The sequence below is a fragment of the Mirounga leonina genome, unplaced genomic scaffold (assembly GCF_011800145.1).
Source record: "Mirounga leonina isolate KUSES-001 unplaced genomic scaffold, KU_Mleo_1.0 Mir_53, whole genome shotgun sequence".
In the NCBI taxonomy this organism is placed as follows: domain Eukaryota; kingdom Metazoa; phylum Chordata; class Mammalia; order Carnivora; family Phocidae; genus Mirounga; species Mirounga leonina.
The window spans coordinates 71,188,318-71,208,188 of record NW_023270807.1 but is presented as its reverse complement, the minus strand read 5'-3'; the positions used below and the strand labels follow the sequence as shown (position 1 = coordinate 71,208,188).

At 38.3% G+C, this 19,871-nt stretch overlaps 2 protein-coding genes across 3 annotated transcripts in view; one reads left to right on the top strand and one right to left on the bottom strand.

The window, feature by feature from the left end:
- Positions 1–739: 739 nt before the first annotated feature.
- Positions 740–5,464, bottom strand: CALHM4 (calcium homeostasis modulator family member 4). The gene is made up of 2 exons (XM_034990362.1): positions 4,425–5,464; positions 740–1,199 (listed from the first exon to the last, which is right to left on the bottom strand). Exons 1-2 carry the CDS (start codon positions 5,019–5,021, stop codon positions 816–818), a joined length of 981 nt encoding a protein of 326 aa, XP_034846253.1. The 5' UTR covers positions 5,022–5,464; the 3' UTR covers positions 740–815.
- A 7,317-nt stretch (positions 5,465–12,781) lies between these two features.
- The window catches only part of TRAPPC3L (trafficking protein particle complex 3 like), a 40,176-nt gene continuing 33,086 nt past the window's right edge, over positions 12,782–19,871 (top strand). The window contains exons 1-4 of one of the 2 annotated variants that reach the window (XM_034990360.1): positions 12,782–12,862; positions 16,124–16,221; positions 18,561–18,660; positions 19,007–19,390. In XM_034990360.1, coding sequence (XP_034846251.1) covers positions 12,821–12,862; positions 16,124–16,221; positions 18,561–18,660; positions 19,007–19,258 — 492 coding nt within the window. In that variant the 5' untranslated portion in view covers positions 12,782–12,820 and the 3' untranslated portion in view covers positions 19,259–19,390. Of the gene's footprint in view, positions 12,863–16,123; positions 16,222–18,560; positions 18,661–19,006; positions 19,391–19,871 lie in introns of those variants that run through there. The other variant, XM_034990359.1, reaches the window with a different exon arrangement.

Below are 19,871 nucleotides of genomic sequence, written 5' to 3'. Positions count from 1 at the left end.
ATGAAAAGGCACAGTGTCTCTGTAGTAGAGCACAGAAGGGAAGTTTTCTAGGATAAACTTTGTATGTTGTGGCTATAAAAATGCTCCTAGTGTGGAGGGGCTACAAATAACATTTATGGTGCTAATGATGGTAGAAAAATGCATCATCCCCTGGTTATGGCAGAATGACTCAAGACCTTGCATGGGCTTCTCCCTTACATGTTAACCAGTTTAGAAAGGGCTTTTTATTTTAGTCCCCGAAAGGTCAGATATTTAAGATCAAAAGAAGGGACAGAAGCAAGTGAAAAGTTCCTGGATGTTATAAAGAGGTAGAAATAAAGAAAACCAGGAATTAGAGACGGGGGAATAGTGATGGGAGACATGGAACACAGAGAAAGGGAGAGAGTAATGTGTGTTGGCACGTATTTTAGGAAAGGCACTGTGCTGAGCACTTTGCTTATATTATCACCTTTAATCCTCACAACAGCTCTATGAAGTAACCATTATGTGCAGATAACAAGATAGCACTCAAAAATATTAGTTTTCACACAGATAACTGAGTAGCAGAACCAAGATTCCCATTCTGATAGGACTTCAAAGTCCATATTGTTTTAATTAAACCAATATAGGCATTACCTGACCACCAAGGAAATTTCAAAAACAGAGATTGGCACAATGATCAGATAGATAAACCGCTTTTGGAAATGGCATCTTGAACGGACTTGTTTAAACAAATATCAGAAGAGACAGAAAAAGGTGAAGAGATTACATTGAAACTCCATCATCATAAAAATAAAGTATCTGTTAGGCAACGTGAACTGTGAGAGCTACTACAATCAAGGTTTTAATTCAATACCTTCGGATTTGCTTTCCTCATTCTCATCCACCCTGTCTCTAAGGAAGCTATAGTGACCTTGCAAGTCCTCACCCATGCAGAGAAGATTGGGTGCTGAAATATCTCTCCAGTCCTGACACGAAGGAATACGGATGTGTCTGACATCTTCCTTTCCAGGAATGAAGCCAAAGAGTTTCTTTATGCTCTGCATGATGAGGAGCCGTGAATGCTGCTTGGCAGCTTGTTCAAAGAGCTCCCTCTCGTTGTGGAGATGGTTGGTCCAGTAGCACTGCTGCAGAGAGGTGAGGGGAGAGCAGCACCTCGCCACACAGCGGGAGACCAGGGCAGCGATGGTTGCCAAGGTGATCAAAATCCAGCCCAGCATCTTGACAAAATTATTTAAAAGAAAAGCAGAAAACATCAATATAGTGAATATCAAAGGAACAGACACAGTAAGAGGGATTCTTATGAAACTGAGAAGTAAACTGGAAAAAAAAAGTAAACTGTGGGTAAGAAATTTGTTTTTCTGGGGAGACTGGGTGGTTCAGTTCGTTAAGCGTCTGCCTTTGGCTCAGGTCATGATCCCGGGGTCCTGGGATCAAGCCCCACGCCGGGCTCTCTCCTCAGCAGGGAGCCTGCGTCTCCTCCCTCTGCCTGCAGCTTCCCCTGCTTGTCCTCTCTCTCTCTATCAAATAAATAAATAAAATCTTTTAAAAAAAGAAATGTGTTTTTCTAGTCTTTGAAATAATAGCAAGGTGCTGATCACTTGATATGGATATAGGCATGATGGAGAGAATAAGCCCAACCATTTCAATTTGGTTTGGGGTCTACAAAGGATATTAACCAGTTAACTTGGAATGGATTCCAAGTACTGTCCTTGAAGTGGCAGATGCTACAACCCACCAGTTACTCTTCTGTAGGGTACCTAAATTATTCTTTGGTTTTAGCTCAACTTTCCTCCCCAACCATTAGGTACAGGTCAAGTATCTTTTGGGTGCTTAATAACTATTTGATAATCATGGTGATGAAAATGATGATGTGATAGATAATGGTAGCTTCTTAAGTGCCTTCTTAATAATGTGCTAACAGATATTCATTGATATTTCTTTCTGAGTTGCTTTCCTTTTATTTTTTGTGACCAAAGAAGACCCTTATGTCCCTAAATGGAAAGCACCTTATTATTTTCCTTTTCATTTCCCTCTTCCCTCAAATAGTTATTTGCTACCAGTTTTATGATTCATTTTTGAAATATGCTTTGAAAGGGAAATTAGCTATATTTTACTTGTGATTATTTAGTTCCCTCTTTAAAAGACTAACATAAATGACTGTTTTCTAGTCTTAGAACTATTCTTCTTTTAAATATTCTTTTTTCAGTAGTGAGTGATTATTATGTAAAGTGAGAGAGGCAACTTCCACACATATAAGGAAACCAGCCGTCAGCAGCCACAGTCTGGGAGGTGAAGGTCTCTCCCACAGCTTGTGATTCACCAGCAGGCCTGGAATTACCGGTGTGAGCACAACAGGACAGATGCACTCAGTGGAGGCTGAAACCTACAAAGTGACACAGCAATTTAATTTAAGAGAGGCAAGCACAGTGGAGGAAAGGCCATCTGGGATGTCTATTAATTCATCAGCCATCATTTACTGAGTCCCATTTGACCTCCTGCCATGTTCTATACATGGTGGTTGGTTATGGAGACTTAGATGGGAATAATTCTAAGATACATTCACTCTTTCCACAGTCTTTAAGCCTAAAGAGGGAAACAAAATAGCAAGCCAAGAAATATGGTAAAATGTGATAGTTTTTTTCTATCAGTAAGCACAACAGGAGAGAAACGAACTCACTTAAGAAAGAGGCATATCAGGGAGTACTTCCCAGAGGAGATGATCTTCAGTTAAATATTAAGGAGTAGTTCGCCAGATGCAAGAAACTGAGGAGAGTTCCGATAAGAGAAGAAGAAAAGAGCATGAAGATTTGGGAGGACCTCAAGAAGCTTGTACTCACAGGGCCATAGGAGTCATGTAGAAAAGTGGTCAGGAGCCGGACACTGAAGGACCTTGTAAGCCGTGAGAAGAATTTGGATTTGGGATTGGGCTGGTAGAAAATCATCAAAGAACTTTATATAGGAATGGCGGGGGGAGGGTGCTCATCATTCAATTTGCATTTAGAAAGATAATTTTGGCATGGCTGTGGAAGGTTGATTGAAATTGGATAAAACTAATGTCAGGAAGCTATTTTAGAATGAGGTATGGGCGGAGAAAGGGTTTGAACTTAATATGATCTTGTGGACAACTCAGAAAAATCAAACAGAAAGACAGTGTATATTCCTCAAATGAGATTGAAGTTCAAGGTGGTTGTGAAAGGCGGCCTGGTGAAATGGAAAGAGTATGACTTTTGAATATCTCAATCAGCCATTTATTACCTCTGTGAACTTATAAGAGTTACATAAACTCTGAGCTTTGGTTTCCTCATCTGTAAAATGGGGTTGATTATACTTCTCTCCTAAAGAGTCTGAGGATTAGAATTAAATGTGAAATATTTATACAGTAAGTGATAAACATATTTTTTTAAGATTTTATTTATTTATTTGACAGAGACACAGTGAGAGAGGGAACACAAGCAGGGGGAGTGGGATAGAGAGAAGCAGGCTTCCCGCTGAGCAGGGAGCCCAATGTGGTGCTCGATCCCAGGACCCTGGGATCATGACCTGAGCCGAAGGCAGACGCTTAACGACTGAGCCACCCAGGCGCCCCTGATAAACGTCTTAATAAATACTAGTTTTGTGGTCGCTGATCCAAAAACATCCACTGGCTGATGGCACTCTGAACCATCAAACTGTCTTTTCACAGAAGTCTGTGTATGCATTAAATAAGACATTTTATTTTCACTTTAAGAAAATCTTACCCCAAATCCTTCAGAGAAAGTGATGAATGTCAATGACTCTTTCTGTATTGACAAAATGCACTTTTACACTTCTTAAATTTAACCTGTAAGTGCAGTAGATACAGGCCTTTTCCCTGCCTCATCTCACCCCCTCACATAAACTAGTCTAAGGATATTAAATTTAGAGCCATCCCTGGCATTTACTTTAATCATAATTAAGCTTCCTCTAATTTTAGATAAACTTTTAATACACAAGAATGAATATTTCAGAATATGCAAGATGGAATGAAGTAATACCCTATGTGGCAATAATAATTTTAATAACAATATCTAAAATTTATTGTTCTTAATATGGATTGTGGACATGATGCTGAGCTCTTTGATGTATTAGCTCATTTATTACTCACCCCAACCTTATGTGGTAGATCCTATTAATATCTCCATTTTACGGCGGAGAAAAGTGAAGCATGGATAAGTTCTATAACTTGCTCAAGGTTTTGCAGGTTAATAAATGGCAAAGCAAGATTCAAACACAGGTCTGCTGACTCCGAAGCCCAACATCCTAACCGTATCTATATAGCCGCTCAGTGGAAATCACTCTGATGAACGGCATCAAGTTTGTGTTCTATATTCAGATAATATGAGAAGCAGTAGGAATGTGAAATGTTTCCAATGGCTGCCATTAAGATGGGATAGCATAGCAAGAAAAAAAAATCAGGAACTTACTTGTGACTGGTATCTGTGCAGAAGACCTACTTCATCTCTTACCAGGATCATGTCGGATGGAACCGATTTGCCACATGGAAACCCAGCTAGGACCTCTTTCCGTTTGCTGGCGCTGACGTTGTCAAACACTGGGTAATGGTCCACAGATGCGAATTCACTTGCCGCACATTCATAGTAGGTACCTGTCAGCAGGGTTACGGCCAGCCATGTTAATGGGGCAATGAGTGCCCTCCCGGTGATGCTGAAGAACCGAAGACAAGCGAGCTTGCGCTCCAGGGGGCTGATTCTCCGCTGTGGAGGGCCACAGCTGCAGCAGTATTCACTGCTCATGGTCCACATCTGGCTTCTCAGAGCATAGCCAGCAACCAGAAGGATCAAGGCTGGAATGACTAGAAAAGCAGAACCGTAGCAGAAATTTTTTCCAGCCTGACAGGGACATCTGAATGTGAAAGAAGAGCAAAGCTGTTGCCCACCAGTGGTCAAAGCAGCAATTAAAAAATTGATAAATGTTCCACTTCTCTGCAGGGAAGATATGATATTGTTGAGAGTCGGGCTCATCGTTGGGAAGCTCTGACACAAATGGCCCTTTCTGATCATTAGACTCCACCAGCTGTAACCATTTTATGGGACCTTACTGGTTTAACTGGCTGGGTCAAGCGATCCAACATCCTCATATGTTTAAAGGATTCTAGCATCTTTCCTCATGTACTTTGTGAACGCTGAGCTAATAAATGCACTTCAGATTCCAGCTGGAAGAAGCTAGAGGAGAGATTCCTTTGAACTTGGTACGGGTGACAGGAGAAACAGCTGCTGCGTATCTTCCCACTGAAAAGAGAATGGTCTGCTTGCAAAGCAAAACTGCTGTCATCTTTCCATATGCTGCTTTGTGTGGCAAGACACCAGCAAATAGAGCATTGGGAGCAAAACAGAGAACATTCTTAACCCTGTGCTAGACCAGGATTAGGTACATAAAATTATGATATAAGGCATAACAGAAATTATGAAATAATAGAGCAATCCAAACTTTAGGGCTGTCTGGAACATCCATAACCTAAGAGTTCTGCCAGAAGATCCCAAAAGCTTTCCCCAAAAGAAGAACAAGACTTGGGCACCCCCTAAAGCCAAATCACAACAAAAACATTCCAACTTTGCATAAAAATGCACTTGAATTGACAGAATGTGATATAATAACATGTTGCTTTATAAGTTAAGTTGCAAATTTGTTTATATGCTATCTTTTTGTTACATGAAAATGTGATCCTTAGGTATTGGTAAAATTATATATCTATAAAAAGAAAATGATCAAATATGTAAGGTGTTTTCTATATTTAATCAGAAAATATTTATTATATGACTTCTATATAAAAGGGACTGGACTAGCCTTGGTTGGGCTAATAAAAAGTGAATAAGATACAAATTTCTCTTCTCAAACTCTCAACTGGGTGTGGTTAAATACATAATTAGTGAATTGAAACATAATGCTGAGGAATTCACCCGAAGTACAGTATAAGTATTACAGTATAAAATATTTTAAAAACTAATTCAAGGAAATAGAAGACAGATTAAGCAACTCCGTAATAGGAGTTCCAGAAGGAAAAAAAAAAAAGAAGGGATAGGCAGAGAAACAATATTTGAAGAGAAGTTACTGAGAATTTGGCAGAATCAAAGAAAGTTCTCACATCAGAAGAGTGTTAGATGTTCTGAGCAGTGTAAATAAAGATAAATCCACATATAAACACACCATAGTAAAACTGCAGAGTGTGAAACATGAAGAAGAAATGTTATTAAAAGCTACCAGAAAGAGGAGACACATAAGCTACAAAAGAATGACCTTAGACGGAGGAGAGAGTTCTCATTAGCAACACTAGAGACCAGAGGCAATATCTTCAGAATGCTTAGTGCCAGATAGGATATCACTCAAGGCAGAACAAAGTAAAGATACATATGTTAATTTTAAAAAGAGATACATAAAGACTAGGGGAATTTACCACTCACAGGGTCTCATAAAGAGCATTATTAAAGGATATATTTCAACAAGGAGAAAAATGAACTCTAAGGAAAGATATAAGACAAAAAATAATAATGATACAAATATGATATTTTTAAGTTATTTACTTATTAGCTGTAGAATTACTTTTTTACTTTAAGAGACAGAACTAAGGTAATACATGGTTATAATAAGATATTACTGTGCAAATGGCTAAAATTAAGAAGACTGACCATACCAAATATTGGTGAAGCTTGCAGAGTAACTGGAACTCTCTCTCTCTCTCTTTTTTTTTTTTTATTTTTTAAGATTTATTTATTTATTTTAGGGCACCTAGCTCAGTCGGTTAAGTGTCTGCCGTCGGTTAAGTGTCTGCCCTCGGTTCAGGTCATGATCTCAGAGTCCTGGGATGGAGCCTGCTTCTCCCTCTCCCTCCGCCCCCCTGCCTGCTTGTGTTCTCTCTGTTGCTCTCTCTCTCCCAAATCTTTTAAAAAAGATTTTATTTATTTAAGAGAGAGAGAGAGAGAGCGTGGCAGGGAGGGGCGGAGGAAGGAGAGAGAAAATCTCAAGCAGACTCCATGCTGAGCATGGAGCCCAACTTGGGGCTTGATCTCAACACCCTGAGATCATGACCTGCGCCAAAATCAAGAGTCAGATGCTTAACCAGCTGAGCCACCCAGGTTCTCCCAGAGTAACTGGAACTCTTATACAATGATGGTTGGAATATAAAATGGAATAACCACTTTGGAAAATTGTCAGTTTCTTTAAAAGTTAACTATGTACCCATTATACAATACGGTCATTTACCTACTAGTTACTCGCTCAAGAGAAATGAAAGCATAAGTCCACATGAAAACTTGTACTTGAATATCCACAGTAGTTTTGTAATACCTGCAAACCGGAAACAACACAAATGTCCATCAAGAGGTGAGTAGATATACAACAAATTGTTGTATATCCATATGATGAATACTACTCGGCAAGATAAAAGGAATAAACTATTGATACATACTATAAGAAGAATGAATTCAAAAGAATATCCTGAATTAAAGAATTTAAGCAAAGGAGCACATGATGTATGACTCTATCTAAAATTCTAAAAGATGCAAATTAATTGATACTGACAGAAAATAAACCAGTGCTTGCCTAAGGAGTGGAGGAGGAGAAATAAGAAGAGAGTGATTACCAAGGGGCATGAGAAGACTTTCAAGGGTTGTATCATTTTGTACCGATAGGATTTTAATATAAGCCATTGAGAGGAGATTTCTTACTTTCATTTACCAAGAGAAGAGGGCATGCCAGACCACACGGGGAAGCACCAGGTTTGGTCAGGAGGCAGAAAGGAAGACAGGAGACCCTATGCCAGAGCTTTTATTGGGATTTTCTTGGTAAAGGCAAGGTAAGGCAGGGGAAACAGCGTACGATTGGCTAGTTTAAATAATTCTGGTGGGCTTTGGGACATAAGCGTTGTCACTGCTGGTCTAGTACCTGGTCCTGGGTTGATCTAGGGCAGGGGAAACATTGGTTTGATGTATGAGAGCAGATAAGAAGGTGGTTCCAGGTATGGGCTCTGGATCGCATGGGAGATACAAACTGCTTTGGCTGTTATTGTGGTCCTGTAATTAATGGATGCCAATAGACAAAGAATCTAAGATAACACAGTTAAAACAGGGGTAATGGAAATGTTAATTATATTGATTAATTTGATGGCTTCGGGGGTGTATACATAAGCCCAAACTCATCAAATTGTAAATCAATTCATATTTCATTAAAGCAGTAAAATTTTAAGTATGATTATTAAATAATTAAAATTTGGTGTATAGATGATTCAAAAGCAGGAAAGAAAAAGGGAATATTAACTGGAAAAGAGATTGTAAGCAAAGGGAAAATGATGGTAAGAAGAAAACACAAAATAATGGTAAAAATGAGACCAAACACACCAATAATCACACACACACAATTTTAAATACCTAACAATTACCGTGTGCTTACGACATGCCAGGCACTGTTCTAAGAACTATGATGAGGTACTAATATTATCCTCAACTTGTTTACAGATGAGAAAACTGAGGCGTGAAGAGATTGAGGAAATTGCACAGGGTCATGCAGAGATGATGGAAGAATCAGGGTTAGGAGCCGGTGGTCTGGTACACACATTTCACCACCATACCAAAGTGGGAGTAAACTTACCTCCAGAGTGATTAAAAAACAGAGTCATACTGCTTACAAGGGACACACCTAAAACTAGACCACACACAAAACTTGAAAAATAAAGGTATTAGAATATATTTAACTGGGAATAATAATATTAAAATAAGGCAAAACTGAACTAAAGGCAAAAAGTGTCAAAAGGCTAATTTGGAACACTCCATTATAATAAAAGGAAAAATCCATTATGAAGATAAAACAATTGTCAACTTGTATGTCTGTGACTGCATAACTTTAAAATACATAAAGCAAAAGCTGATCAAGGTATAAGGACACTTCTCATAATCAGAGATTTTAACCATATCTTTATCAGAAATGATTAAGTTAACATTAGGATCTAAAGGATGTGAACAACAAGCAAGCTTTATCTAAGGTGTATGTAGTATTCCATCACAGTATTTCCATTCCATTTCATTAGTAACGTCCAGTAACAAAGAAACAGATGAATAAACCACAGAAATAGAATGCTATAGACTAGGGGTGAACCATATAGGGCTCATAGACTAAACTGGCCCACTGCCTGTTTTCTATGGCTTGTGAGCTAAGAATGGTTTTTACATCTTAACACAGTTGGGAAAAAAAAAATTGTTCAGTATTTTATAACATGTGAAATTACATGAAACTCAAATCTCCATGTTTACAGATAAAATTTTATTGGCACATAGGCACACTTCTTCCTGAATTGTCTATGGCTGCTTTCCCACCACAATAGCAGAGTTGAGGGGTTGTGACAGAGTTCATATGTCCATAAAATTTAAAATATCTACTCTCTGGCTCTTTACAGAAGAAGTCTGCTGACCTCAGCTATAGAGGCTGTGAAAATAAACTAGCTAGAGCGACAGCTGTAGATACAGATAAATCTTAACCAATAACTGGGAAGGAAAAATGCAAGCTGTAGGATATGCACAGTATGACAAATTAGGTAAAGTTTTGAAACAAAATGATATTACATATTCTTTGTGGTTACCAACATATGCAGAATTTAAAAACATGAATAGGAATGATAAATACCAAGTTCTGTGTAGCGGTGACCCCTGAGGAGGACAGAGTAGAATTCAGGAGGGTGCTGGCTATTTCAACTCTTATCGGTACTGTGTCATTGCTTACAACAGAGCCTGAAGTATATCTAGCAGCTCGTTCAGTAGAGCTTGGTAGTAAGAACCACATCTTCCTTATGTTTGTAATTTCCAATTTTAAAAGTTCATTTCGTGGAACATATGGGAAGTGAGGAAGCAGAGAAGGAAAATGTAGACCACTCTTTCAGGGAAGAATGCAGGAAAGGATGGAGCATTCATTGATGAGAAATCACTGTTGAGGCATCAATGTCTTGCCGTAAAGGAGTTTGTTGATAACAAATTCTTAAGTTTTTATTGTTGTTCACAGTCAAAAGAACTAATGACTTCCTCAGGGGTACCTGTGTGTAACTTGTCCGTGATTGTGAAGGATTACATCTATGACTGATCAATTTCCTTTGGGCCTTTGTAACCAAATGGTCTTTATGCTAAAGAGAGCTTGCTGTCAGCTGTCTATCCAACATATAAAATGTCTATCCGTCAGTGGAGACCCGGCAGCTCATTCACTGAGGACGTGCTGACACACCGACAGGGAGATCAGATCTGACAGCTAGAGCAGTCCTGGGGGGAGGGGGGCTGCTGAGCATATCATCACTCATTTTACATAAAGAAGTTTGGTTAAAATAAACACGAAAAGCAGCCTTAAATAGAAAAAGAAGTTGCAAAAAGATAACAAGCTCCCAGTGCAGATGTGACGGCCGTGCCTGATAGTTTGTGGGGGATCTCAGATGATGATAACACGCTGACGGATCGGTGCTGCCCTCTGTTAGCACCTCCCCGGTCTCTACCCAGCTGCCCAGGTACCTCCCAGGGGACCACTCTCAGGGAGTGACCCAGTTCATCATCTCCTTGCACTGGTTGCTTTGCAGTCCACTATGATGACACTGAGGATCGCATCATTCTCCCAACGCCGGCTCCGAATTCTGGCCTAGGCTTCCAAAAGAACTCTTAATAAAAGAGCAAAAACTTTTCCTCTGCATTATTTTGCAATGATTCCTCTTTCTAGTTTGCTGCCAGAACAGATATTCTCTATCAGCTCCCTCTGCACTTTCCTGTTTGAAACATACCCTCTCTCTGCACTTTATTCTCTTTAGGTGAAGAAAGTGGAGAAAAGACAGAGCCTGGGGCACAGCAGGCTTCCTGGGATCCCAAGAGCTGCTGAAGGCTGGTGGGTTTCACAGTCTGAACATCAGCAAACCAGTGTCCAGCGCCCTGGCCATAGCTGTGTTTGTGCTGGCTGTGCTCTCGAGAGGGAATGCCAGACAGGAACTCCTTCCTTAAGGAGTGCTCCTGGACGAAGGGGCAGGAGAGAGGGGGAGGCTGTCAGCCCAGCAGAGGATCTGGCTCCTAGGGTACCTGAGATGTCCTGAATCTTCATGGTGGCCCTGATGTCTCCATAGCACAGCCATTGTGGTTTAGTGAAATTGATTTCAGTATCACCACTCCCCACCCACCAAGCACACAGGCCTTTTCTCTGTTTTTCTCCGAACCCAGCATCGCCCCCACACTACGCTCAGCAATGGGCTCTCTACCATACCTTAGTAGCTATTGGGAGTCTACCTGTGAAATATTTTGCTCTAACATGGATTGTGTACAATAGAAAAAAATGTTTGATTTGGGGTCAGCAACTTGAGCCAAAATCCCTCTTTGTTGCCGACTACCCAGCAACTTTGAGCAAATTTCTCAACGTGACTTTTAGATTCTCATCCTAGAAAATGGTAATGATTACAGTACTATTTCACAGATGGTAGTCAAATTAAAATGAGATAAAGTGAAAACCGTGCTGTAAATTGTAAACTTATAAATTTAAGGTGTTGTTACTCTACCAGTGAAAAGCACCCCCCACACACACCACCCCCCAGCCAAACTGACTTTTCCTGGGAATAGAGTCATGGAACACAGGCACTAATAGGAATACCCTAAATATTGTAGAACCCCATTCGATATACTCACCGACGAGAAAAATCTACAGTAACTAGTGTTTCTATAATGCATTATAACGTGTTTCATAGCACACATTACCTCTTTGATACTCACAATTATTCTGTGAAGTGGGTTTTATTATTGCCAGTTTGCAAATGTGGAAACTGAGCCATAGAACAATAAAATGGCTTGTCCAAAGTCACACAGCCAGTAAATGGTAGAACTGCAGCTCAGCCTGAGACTTCCAAATTCTCCTAGTCTGTCACTTTATAGCAAGAATTTTCTAGAACACACAGGGCTAATTGACTCAGATGGTAAGAAGTAGGAAGTGACTTTCTTAAATTGAGTCTTAGGCTTCTATTTCTGGAAGTGTTTTGGTCCTCCATGCCCTGCATGGAGTTGTCAAGATGGGGGAGTTTCTCGTGTTAACTTTAAATGTCTATACTCCTACATAAATAGAGGTTTCAATAGCTAACATCTCAGGGACTATCAAAAGAAAGCTAAGGGCTTGCTTTCTCTGCCAGAATCATTATACATTACTAAACTGTAGAACACCCATTTTGAGCAACAGTTTTAAGGAAAAAATACCAACACCCCAAATCCATCATTCCTTAAAACTGCTGCTTATGAAAACAAAAGTATCAGATATATTTGAATTCTGTAATCATGCAAGATGGGGGTCTGTGATACCCATTAGAGTTGTTCATTAGGTTTGAACCCAAGATGTAGTACCTACAGATTGCTGATCCTGTCTCAAATTCACACAACAATCAATACAAAGACTAAATAATGCTAACATTTAGATCTATCTTGGATTGTGAAGGTTTCTGTTTGTGATTTTTAGAACAATGCCTTGGCATGAGAGCAAAACACCACTCTTATACTCCCTTGGGCTAAAGAATTTTCAGTAGCTGGTGCCTCTGATCAGACTTCCCACTATCAGCTTTCATGCCTCTAGGTTACAACTTGTACTCACAAGTGAAGCAGTATTTGATCGGTGGCAAGGTACGTGCTCATAAGCCCGTCCTGCTCATGATTGTTTTCCTCTTCAGCTCAGCAAAGAACAGCAGGAGAGTGCAGAAGTGGCACTCTTGTCTCCAAGGAAGAAGGAACGTGCAAAAACAGGACGACAGGGATGGATACACCTCTAAAGTAAAAGCTGACGAAAAGAAATCGAAGATCGCATTCTTCATCTCTCAAGCACCATGTCTCGCCCTGCACACAGAAGACCAGAATACCATAAAATCGTAAGATCTTTTTCTAAACATATTCTCAAAGAGGCCTTTCTTCTACTTCAAAGGAAATGTTTTCTTGAGTGATTTCTGATTTATTTCAAAAGGTGACACTACCCATAGACTTTTTTTCAGTGGAGCAAGGAAGTGTTTAGTGGAGTGGATCATAAATCACACCTCTGGGAATAGTACAATGCTCTCTAACACACTGTAACAGAATAATTGAGTCTTTATACAGATTTTAGGGTTTTCTTTTGTGACTAATTAGATCTATAACGTGTCAAATTTATCTCTTGTGCCTGACAGAAAATACGGAAAGATAAAGCAATTCTTTGTATTTCATACTTCGTGAACTAGGAAATGAAATGTATATAAAATATATAAAAAATAGTGATTATGTGTTAAATTAATGGGAACAGATCAGCAAAAAACTCAGCATTAAAAGATTGCCTTTAGAAATGTATTTCCTTGTCTTAAATGTAAGTATCTATTATTATAATTTGGTATGTGCTATTATCCTTTCTATATATTCCAAGCTCAGAGTTATTTTTCAAAACTTAATTACTTGTATATTAGCTTTGGATAAACTTCTTCTTTAATCCTCTCAGAAGTTACAGATGTGAAAATTTATCGTTATGTTTAAAGTTCTTTTAATTATTTCAGGAAACTGATGAGCACTGAAGAAAATTAAGTAATTTCAGTTATGGGAACTTGGAATTGTATGATTAACTGTCACACCCCAGTTGGGAATGCCTCCAGATGGCCCCTCTGGCATTCTGGGATCTTGATTTATTTTATGTGGGGTTCTGAAATACTAAAAGATACTGCAGAGTGCACCTAAATCACTTCATTTACGTGTCAGTTAAAACACACTTTTATCCTAATGTATCCAAAGTCTCAAATAACTAATGGTGTTCTGTTTTTCATATGTGAAAATGACTGTTTTTATTGTTTTATAAACTGTGAAGATAAATTTTATGTTGACATTTTCTGTGACCGGGTGTATGGATTTGAGACCTACTGGACATGTAGCTCAAGGTACAGCCTTTTACGAGGACACAGAATGGAAAAACTGGCCCTCGTGGGTATTGAACTTGAAACTTAGCTGCAAGTAAACTGTAGATAGTATTCACCCATCAGAATAAGAGAGAAAGAGGAAGAAGAAAATGCCATGATTTCAGTTTGGTCGTATTATAAATGGGCATAATGCTGATGCTCTGGCATGTAAGTAGGGTATAATTTCATTTCCTTTTATCTCTTTTTCAAATTCTGCTTTTGTTGCTAGTGGCAATAACTACATTATTCTTTCTGTCTCTCTCCTTCAACCGTTGCTTATTTTTATGCTGTGCTCTTACCACATAGCAGTAATTTATCTTCTGTGGTGGCTCCGTATATGTTGAGAAGATATTTCATGTATAATTTACAGACATTTCTTATAGTGTATGATTAGGTTTTTTGAGTTAAATAAGAACAGAATTAAAATTGAATATATCGTGACCCTTTAGTGATTTAACAATATTTTTGTTAAAATCACTTGCTTTATATTTGTTTTCTAGTAGAAATATTAACATACTTATTATTTTCTATACCTGACTCATAGAGATTAGTCCTTAACGTAATGTCAATTAGTGTATCTAATGTATATTCTATACCCACTTATGACATTTTGATTTATATTTCTAACATAAATGATGTCCACATATGGACATAATTTTGTAACTATAATTATTTAGATTCTATCCATTTGAAACTTATTTAGTTATAACAAATATTCTATCTGCTTAAAGAAACATATTTGTCATAGTATAAACCCATGTATAGGGAGGTGGACTCTGGTGGTAGTGGGTAAATTTAGGAAGTATTTTGATCAAAATTATATAACACTTACAGAAGTTACTTTGTTGAATAATTTTATTGATTTGTTTAACCATTTCTGCCTGTGCCTTAAAAAAAAAAAAGAATACATCTTATCAGGTCATATGTTACCCTCCATGTTAGGCTACCCAAGATACCTGGGTCTAGAGGTAAAAACACCTCTTCTAACCTGGAATCCACATTTAGCTTTTCATGTAAATACAAGATTATGCAAGAAGTAAGATTATTTTCCACAGTGGTTCCCCTTCGTGCCTCCCTGTTCCACCCACCTCTACTCCAAATAGGCCTTCTTTTGTGCACCTCAAAGGTAATTGCTATGTCAGAGTGGAGCTTGCAGTCTCAGGCTCCACCCTGGCTCTGCCAATTGATGGCTCATTGGCCAAGTCACTCACTCCTCCTAGGTCTTATTCCCTCCTCTGTAGGACTAAGAGCACTGGAATAAATTATCCCTAGTATCTCCATCCCTTTCTTACATAGTATTCAATAGCAGAAGCAAAACAGAGAGACTTTGTCAAATGGATTGATTGAGATTTGTGTGTTCTGTTTCCCATACTTTCAACCTCTCTATGCTAAACCAAACCTAAACTATTCTTAGTTGTAGTTTTCATATTCAGTTCACTCTGAAAATAGACCATATTTTGGAGATCTATAAGGAAAGTACAAATTCTCCTTTTTTCACTAAGTATAAATAAAACAACATCTCACAAATTTGCTGCTACAGTTGGGTTCATCCTGATGGTCTCCTTGGCAGATCTGGAACCCATTAGGGATTGTGCAAACTCATGAGAAGTCTCAACCAATTATTCCTTCCAGCTGAAAACATGGTCGGCCGATACCAAAGGCTATTCTAGAACAACGGAAATTTATATTAGCAATTATTTTTTTAAAAACCTTGCCCCATGATAATACCTTGCAAGCTATATACTATTAGCAAATGCATAGAAAGATTTCTCCTGTTAAGAAATTTATTCCATTTCAGGGGCGCCTGGGTGGCTCAGTTGGTTAAGCGACTGCCTTCGGCTCAGGTCATGATCCTGGAGTCCCGGGATCGAGTCCCGCATCGGACTCCCTGCTCGGCAGGGAGTCTGCTTCTCCCTCTGACCCTCCTCCCTCTCATGCTCTGTCTCTCATTCTCTCTCTCGCAAATAAATAAAAAATTAAAAAAAAAAAAAGAAATTTATTCCATTTCACAGCTCTTTTCTTATCAGCGATGGATCCAAATATAGGTACAGCTTGTTCTCAGAAGTCAAAATTGTTGCAATAATTAGTAGGAGGGTGGGAAAAAATGAGCAGATGATCTCAAAGGCTGCTTGCAATTGGAACATTTTGTTAAAAAAAAAATAGAGTAGCACAATGTCCATAGCTTTGCCTATAAAGTAAAACCAACCCTTTTTTCTCTAGAACAAAGATCTCTTTGTCCTCACCTATGGAGCTCTGGTTGCCCAACTGTGTAAAGATTATGAAAAAGATGAAGATGTGAACAAATATTTAGATAAAATGTAAGTAGAAGTCTTTTATTCTCATGGAATGTATATTGTTAATATCCTCTGAATTTTGCCCACTTCTAATGACTTTGCCCTACTTCACGGGCTCTTCTATGATTTCAGTGAATCACGTTTTAAAGCTGACCATCATTTCTGACAATGGCCATTTGGGTTGTGTAAAGCATAAAGTAAGAGGAAGGAAACTTTTTTCTATGAAAATCAAGCATGGAACATATTCTTTTTAGTTCAAAATCATTTCTTTGCTAGTCACTTGTAAGCAAAAGTATGGTAAAACATTGTTTTTTTAACAATGTTATGGATCATCAAATTTGATTCTTTTCAGCAGTCTTTTGTTCTAAGATAACTCCTTCTAATATAAACATATGCTTATGTAAGTATAGACCATCTTTGGAGGGATATGCCAAAAATTGCTAATGGCAGTTGCCTGAGAGAACTTGGAGACAAGGGATTACCCATAGAAGAGAGATTTACTTTTTTCTATGCAGTGTTTTTATTGTTTGAATGCTTTTACCATTGCTATGCTTTACTTAAAAATATATTAAAGGGAGAAACCCACCCTTTCCTTTTTTCTTATTATATTATGTTCATCACCATACATTACATCATTAGTTTTTGATGTACTGTTCAATGATTCATTATTCGCGTATAACACCCAGTGCTCCATGCAGAACGTGCCCTCTTTAATACCCATCACCAGGCTAACCCATCCTCCCACCACCCTCCTCTCTAGAACCCTCAGTTTGTTTCTCAGAGTCCATAGTCTCTCATGGTTCATCTCCCCCTCCGATTTCCCCCCTTCATTCTTCCCCTCCTGCTATCTTCTTCTTTTTTTTTTTTTTAAACATATAATGTATTATTTGTTTCAGAGGTACAGATCTGAGATTCAACAGTCTTGCACAATTCACAGTGCCCACCCTTTCCTTTTAAAACATAGTTCATTCTCCTTGTCTTTATTAATGGAGAGTCCCTCTGCACAAATTCAACCTTTAATTTTCTCAGAATAATTATATGATCATCAGATTATTGCTCAGTAATAAAATATCTGTCAACACTTTTTGAGCCTCTTAATTATGGATCCTGAAAAGGACTCTCTAACTGGGCAATGACTAGAAAGCTTGTACTAATTAGAAGATTTAGTTAGAAAGATTGAAAGGGAAATTTAGCCTAGTTGAGCGTTGTAGGGCTTTTAAAAAGGGTTGATTGTGTTTTTAGTTGGAAAACAGAAAAAAGACAACATAAAGGAAAGCTTGAAAGGTTTTTTGTGAACCCTAGTTTCCTCCCTTTCTAAGCTTATTCTTTTCCTACTAGAAAGTTCTTTTTCATTGTCCTCTGTTTATTTTGGTTCATATAACTTTTTTTTTTCATTTCCTCTTCATTAGTCAGGAGTACTTCCTAAGATAAAATGTCTGTAATAGTGAGAGCTGCTTAACCTATTTTACCTTAGGTCATACTTAAACATGTGATACAGCATTTCCAGAATATACATCATTTTATGTAGCTTATGTTAAATTTTTTCTTTTTATTTCCACCACTAAGGTCATATTTGCTAAACTAGATTGAAAGTTCTTAGGTCTGTCTTGTCGAAAGCGTCTGCTCAAGCATCTCAGCCACATACTCGGCTGTATTATGACATCTCAGTAAGATGCCTTCAACACTGTACTTCAGGTACTACTCAGTCCGTTTGTGGTAGGGTGAAGCTAACGGATAATACAAATACTTTCTCCCAAGTCCCATAGATTCAGTTCCCCTAGAATGAAAAATGAATTTTCTGAATGTCGCTTTTTTTTCTTTTCGCTAAACTTCAGAGTTTTAACTGCAGAAACCTACACTGACAACAAAAATTGATTTTTCTTTTCCCTTCTTCCTCTCCTTCTGGAGCCCATCCTGGCCATGTCTGTACTTTTACCATGATAACTATGCTAAGAGAAGAATGAGCATCCAAGTACCACACCTATAGTAGACAAGCTAGCTAGATTCTCATTCTATTTCCATCAACAGCTACTGATGACAAAGTTAGTTGCCAATAAGATACATTAGGCTATGAACACCAACCTCCCTTAGCTTTAATATACACTGTCAAATTTGGGCCAGCCTTACCTCCTCAGGCTTTTCTGCTTATAGGAAACTAGTTAATATTTTCCCGGATAAATGCTCTCTGTTTCTGTATCTGTAAGACAAATAAAGAGCCTACTGCCAAATAGCCATTAGACTTGTCAAATTTGCTTTACTTTGTTATCCATGCAAAGTGCTAAACAGAGGACTCCATTCTTAAACACTGCTAGAGTTCACTACTCAAATATTATTTTCAGACCATACTCTTTCCTTCATCACAGGGGATATGGCATTGGAACACGGCTGGTGGAAGACTTTTTGGCTCGATCTTGTGTAAGAAGATGCCATAGTTATTCAGAAATTACAGACATAATTGCCCAGGTAAATGCGTTTTTAGCTCTTTCAAGATGTTTTGAAAATCTTTGATTTGTCCTCAGTTCTGTGGCTTTCTGCTCTGATTGGGTAGGTTTCAGCTGTATTCATTATTAGGTGCTAAGAGATTCTGATTGAAAAGCATTTTATTTCAGCACAGGATTAAAGCTACTGTGAACCGAGATAAGTGCTTTTAGGCACTTAAGCGTCTATAGATTTTTCTGACCAAACAGTGTGTGTGGAGTGTGTGCCCCACACGGGAAAATGTTTTGAGGTGGTAAACAGAAAGGGAGTGTAATAAGGGCAACCTCATAACATGATGTCCCAAACCGGTTTCTTTGTATAATCACTTTAGCACACGGAGGAAGTGGTCTTTGGCTGTCTCAGAGAATATTGTTGTGGCCATTTGATTCCCAGAGCAATGTTTCCCCAAGAGAAAAATAAAGCTTCCTGTAAAAGCATGTGCTCTAAGAACTTTCACAGCTCTGATATACCAGAGACAACCTGGAATCTCCTGAGACCAGCTCAGATAACTCAGGTAGGAGATGAGATCGGGAAATGCCTCCTTAGCCAGAATCCCTTTAATCTGCTGGTCTACGGTTATTAACCCAGTGTCGTTCATTTGGGGGAGACCCGGCAAGTATGCATGGGTATCAGATATTTATAATATAAATATTGCCTCCAGATTCTGCCTCCAGATTCTCACAACAGACCTATTAAGTTGGTCTCATTCTTCTTTTCTCTCCTAATCCTTAATATTATTATTTCCAAACTGACTCTTCACATGAGTGGCAATAATCGTTCTACATAGTGCTTTGTGACTCCAAATGCAGTTTTACATATTCTTTGTCTTTTACCCTTACGGTATCCCTGTGAAGTAAGCAGAGTAGGAGTTGTTCCCATTTTCCAGATAAGAAAACTGAGTCCCAGAAAGAATATGATAAAAATTGAGTACTAGTATATATCAAAAAAGTATGCATTCAAAAACACAACCCAAATGAAAGATTTTCCCAATTCTTGTTACCATTACTCTCATTATTTCATTTCATTTCTCATTATTTCATTATTTCATGAATAATGTGGTTGAAATTGAAATCCAGGTCTTCTAGTCTCAGTGTAGTGAGTTTACCACACAACTAAACAGGTTAAAAAATTCTCTTTCCCTATTTGCAGAATATAACTAAAATAATGAAGCAGTAGTTTGAAAAATAAAATAATTT

Coding starts and splice junctions, on each gene's coding strand:
- CALHM4 (XM_034990362.1), bottom strand. CDS start 5,021: ATGATCAGAAAGGGCCATTTGTGTCAGAGCTTCCCAACGATGAGCCCG. Junction 1,200..4,424: donor TGCACAGATACCAGTCACAA/GTAAGTTCCTGA, acceptor AATTTTGTCAAG/ATGCTGGGCTGGATTTTGAT.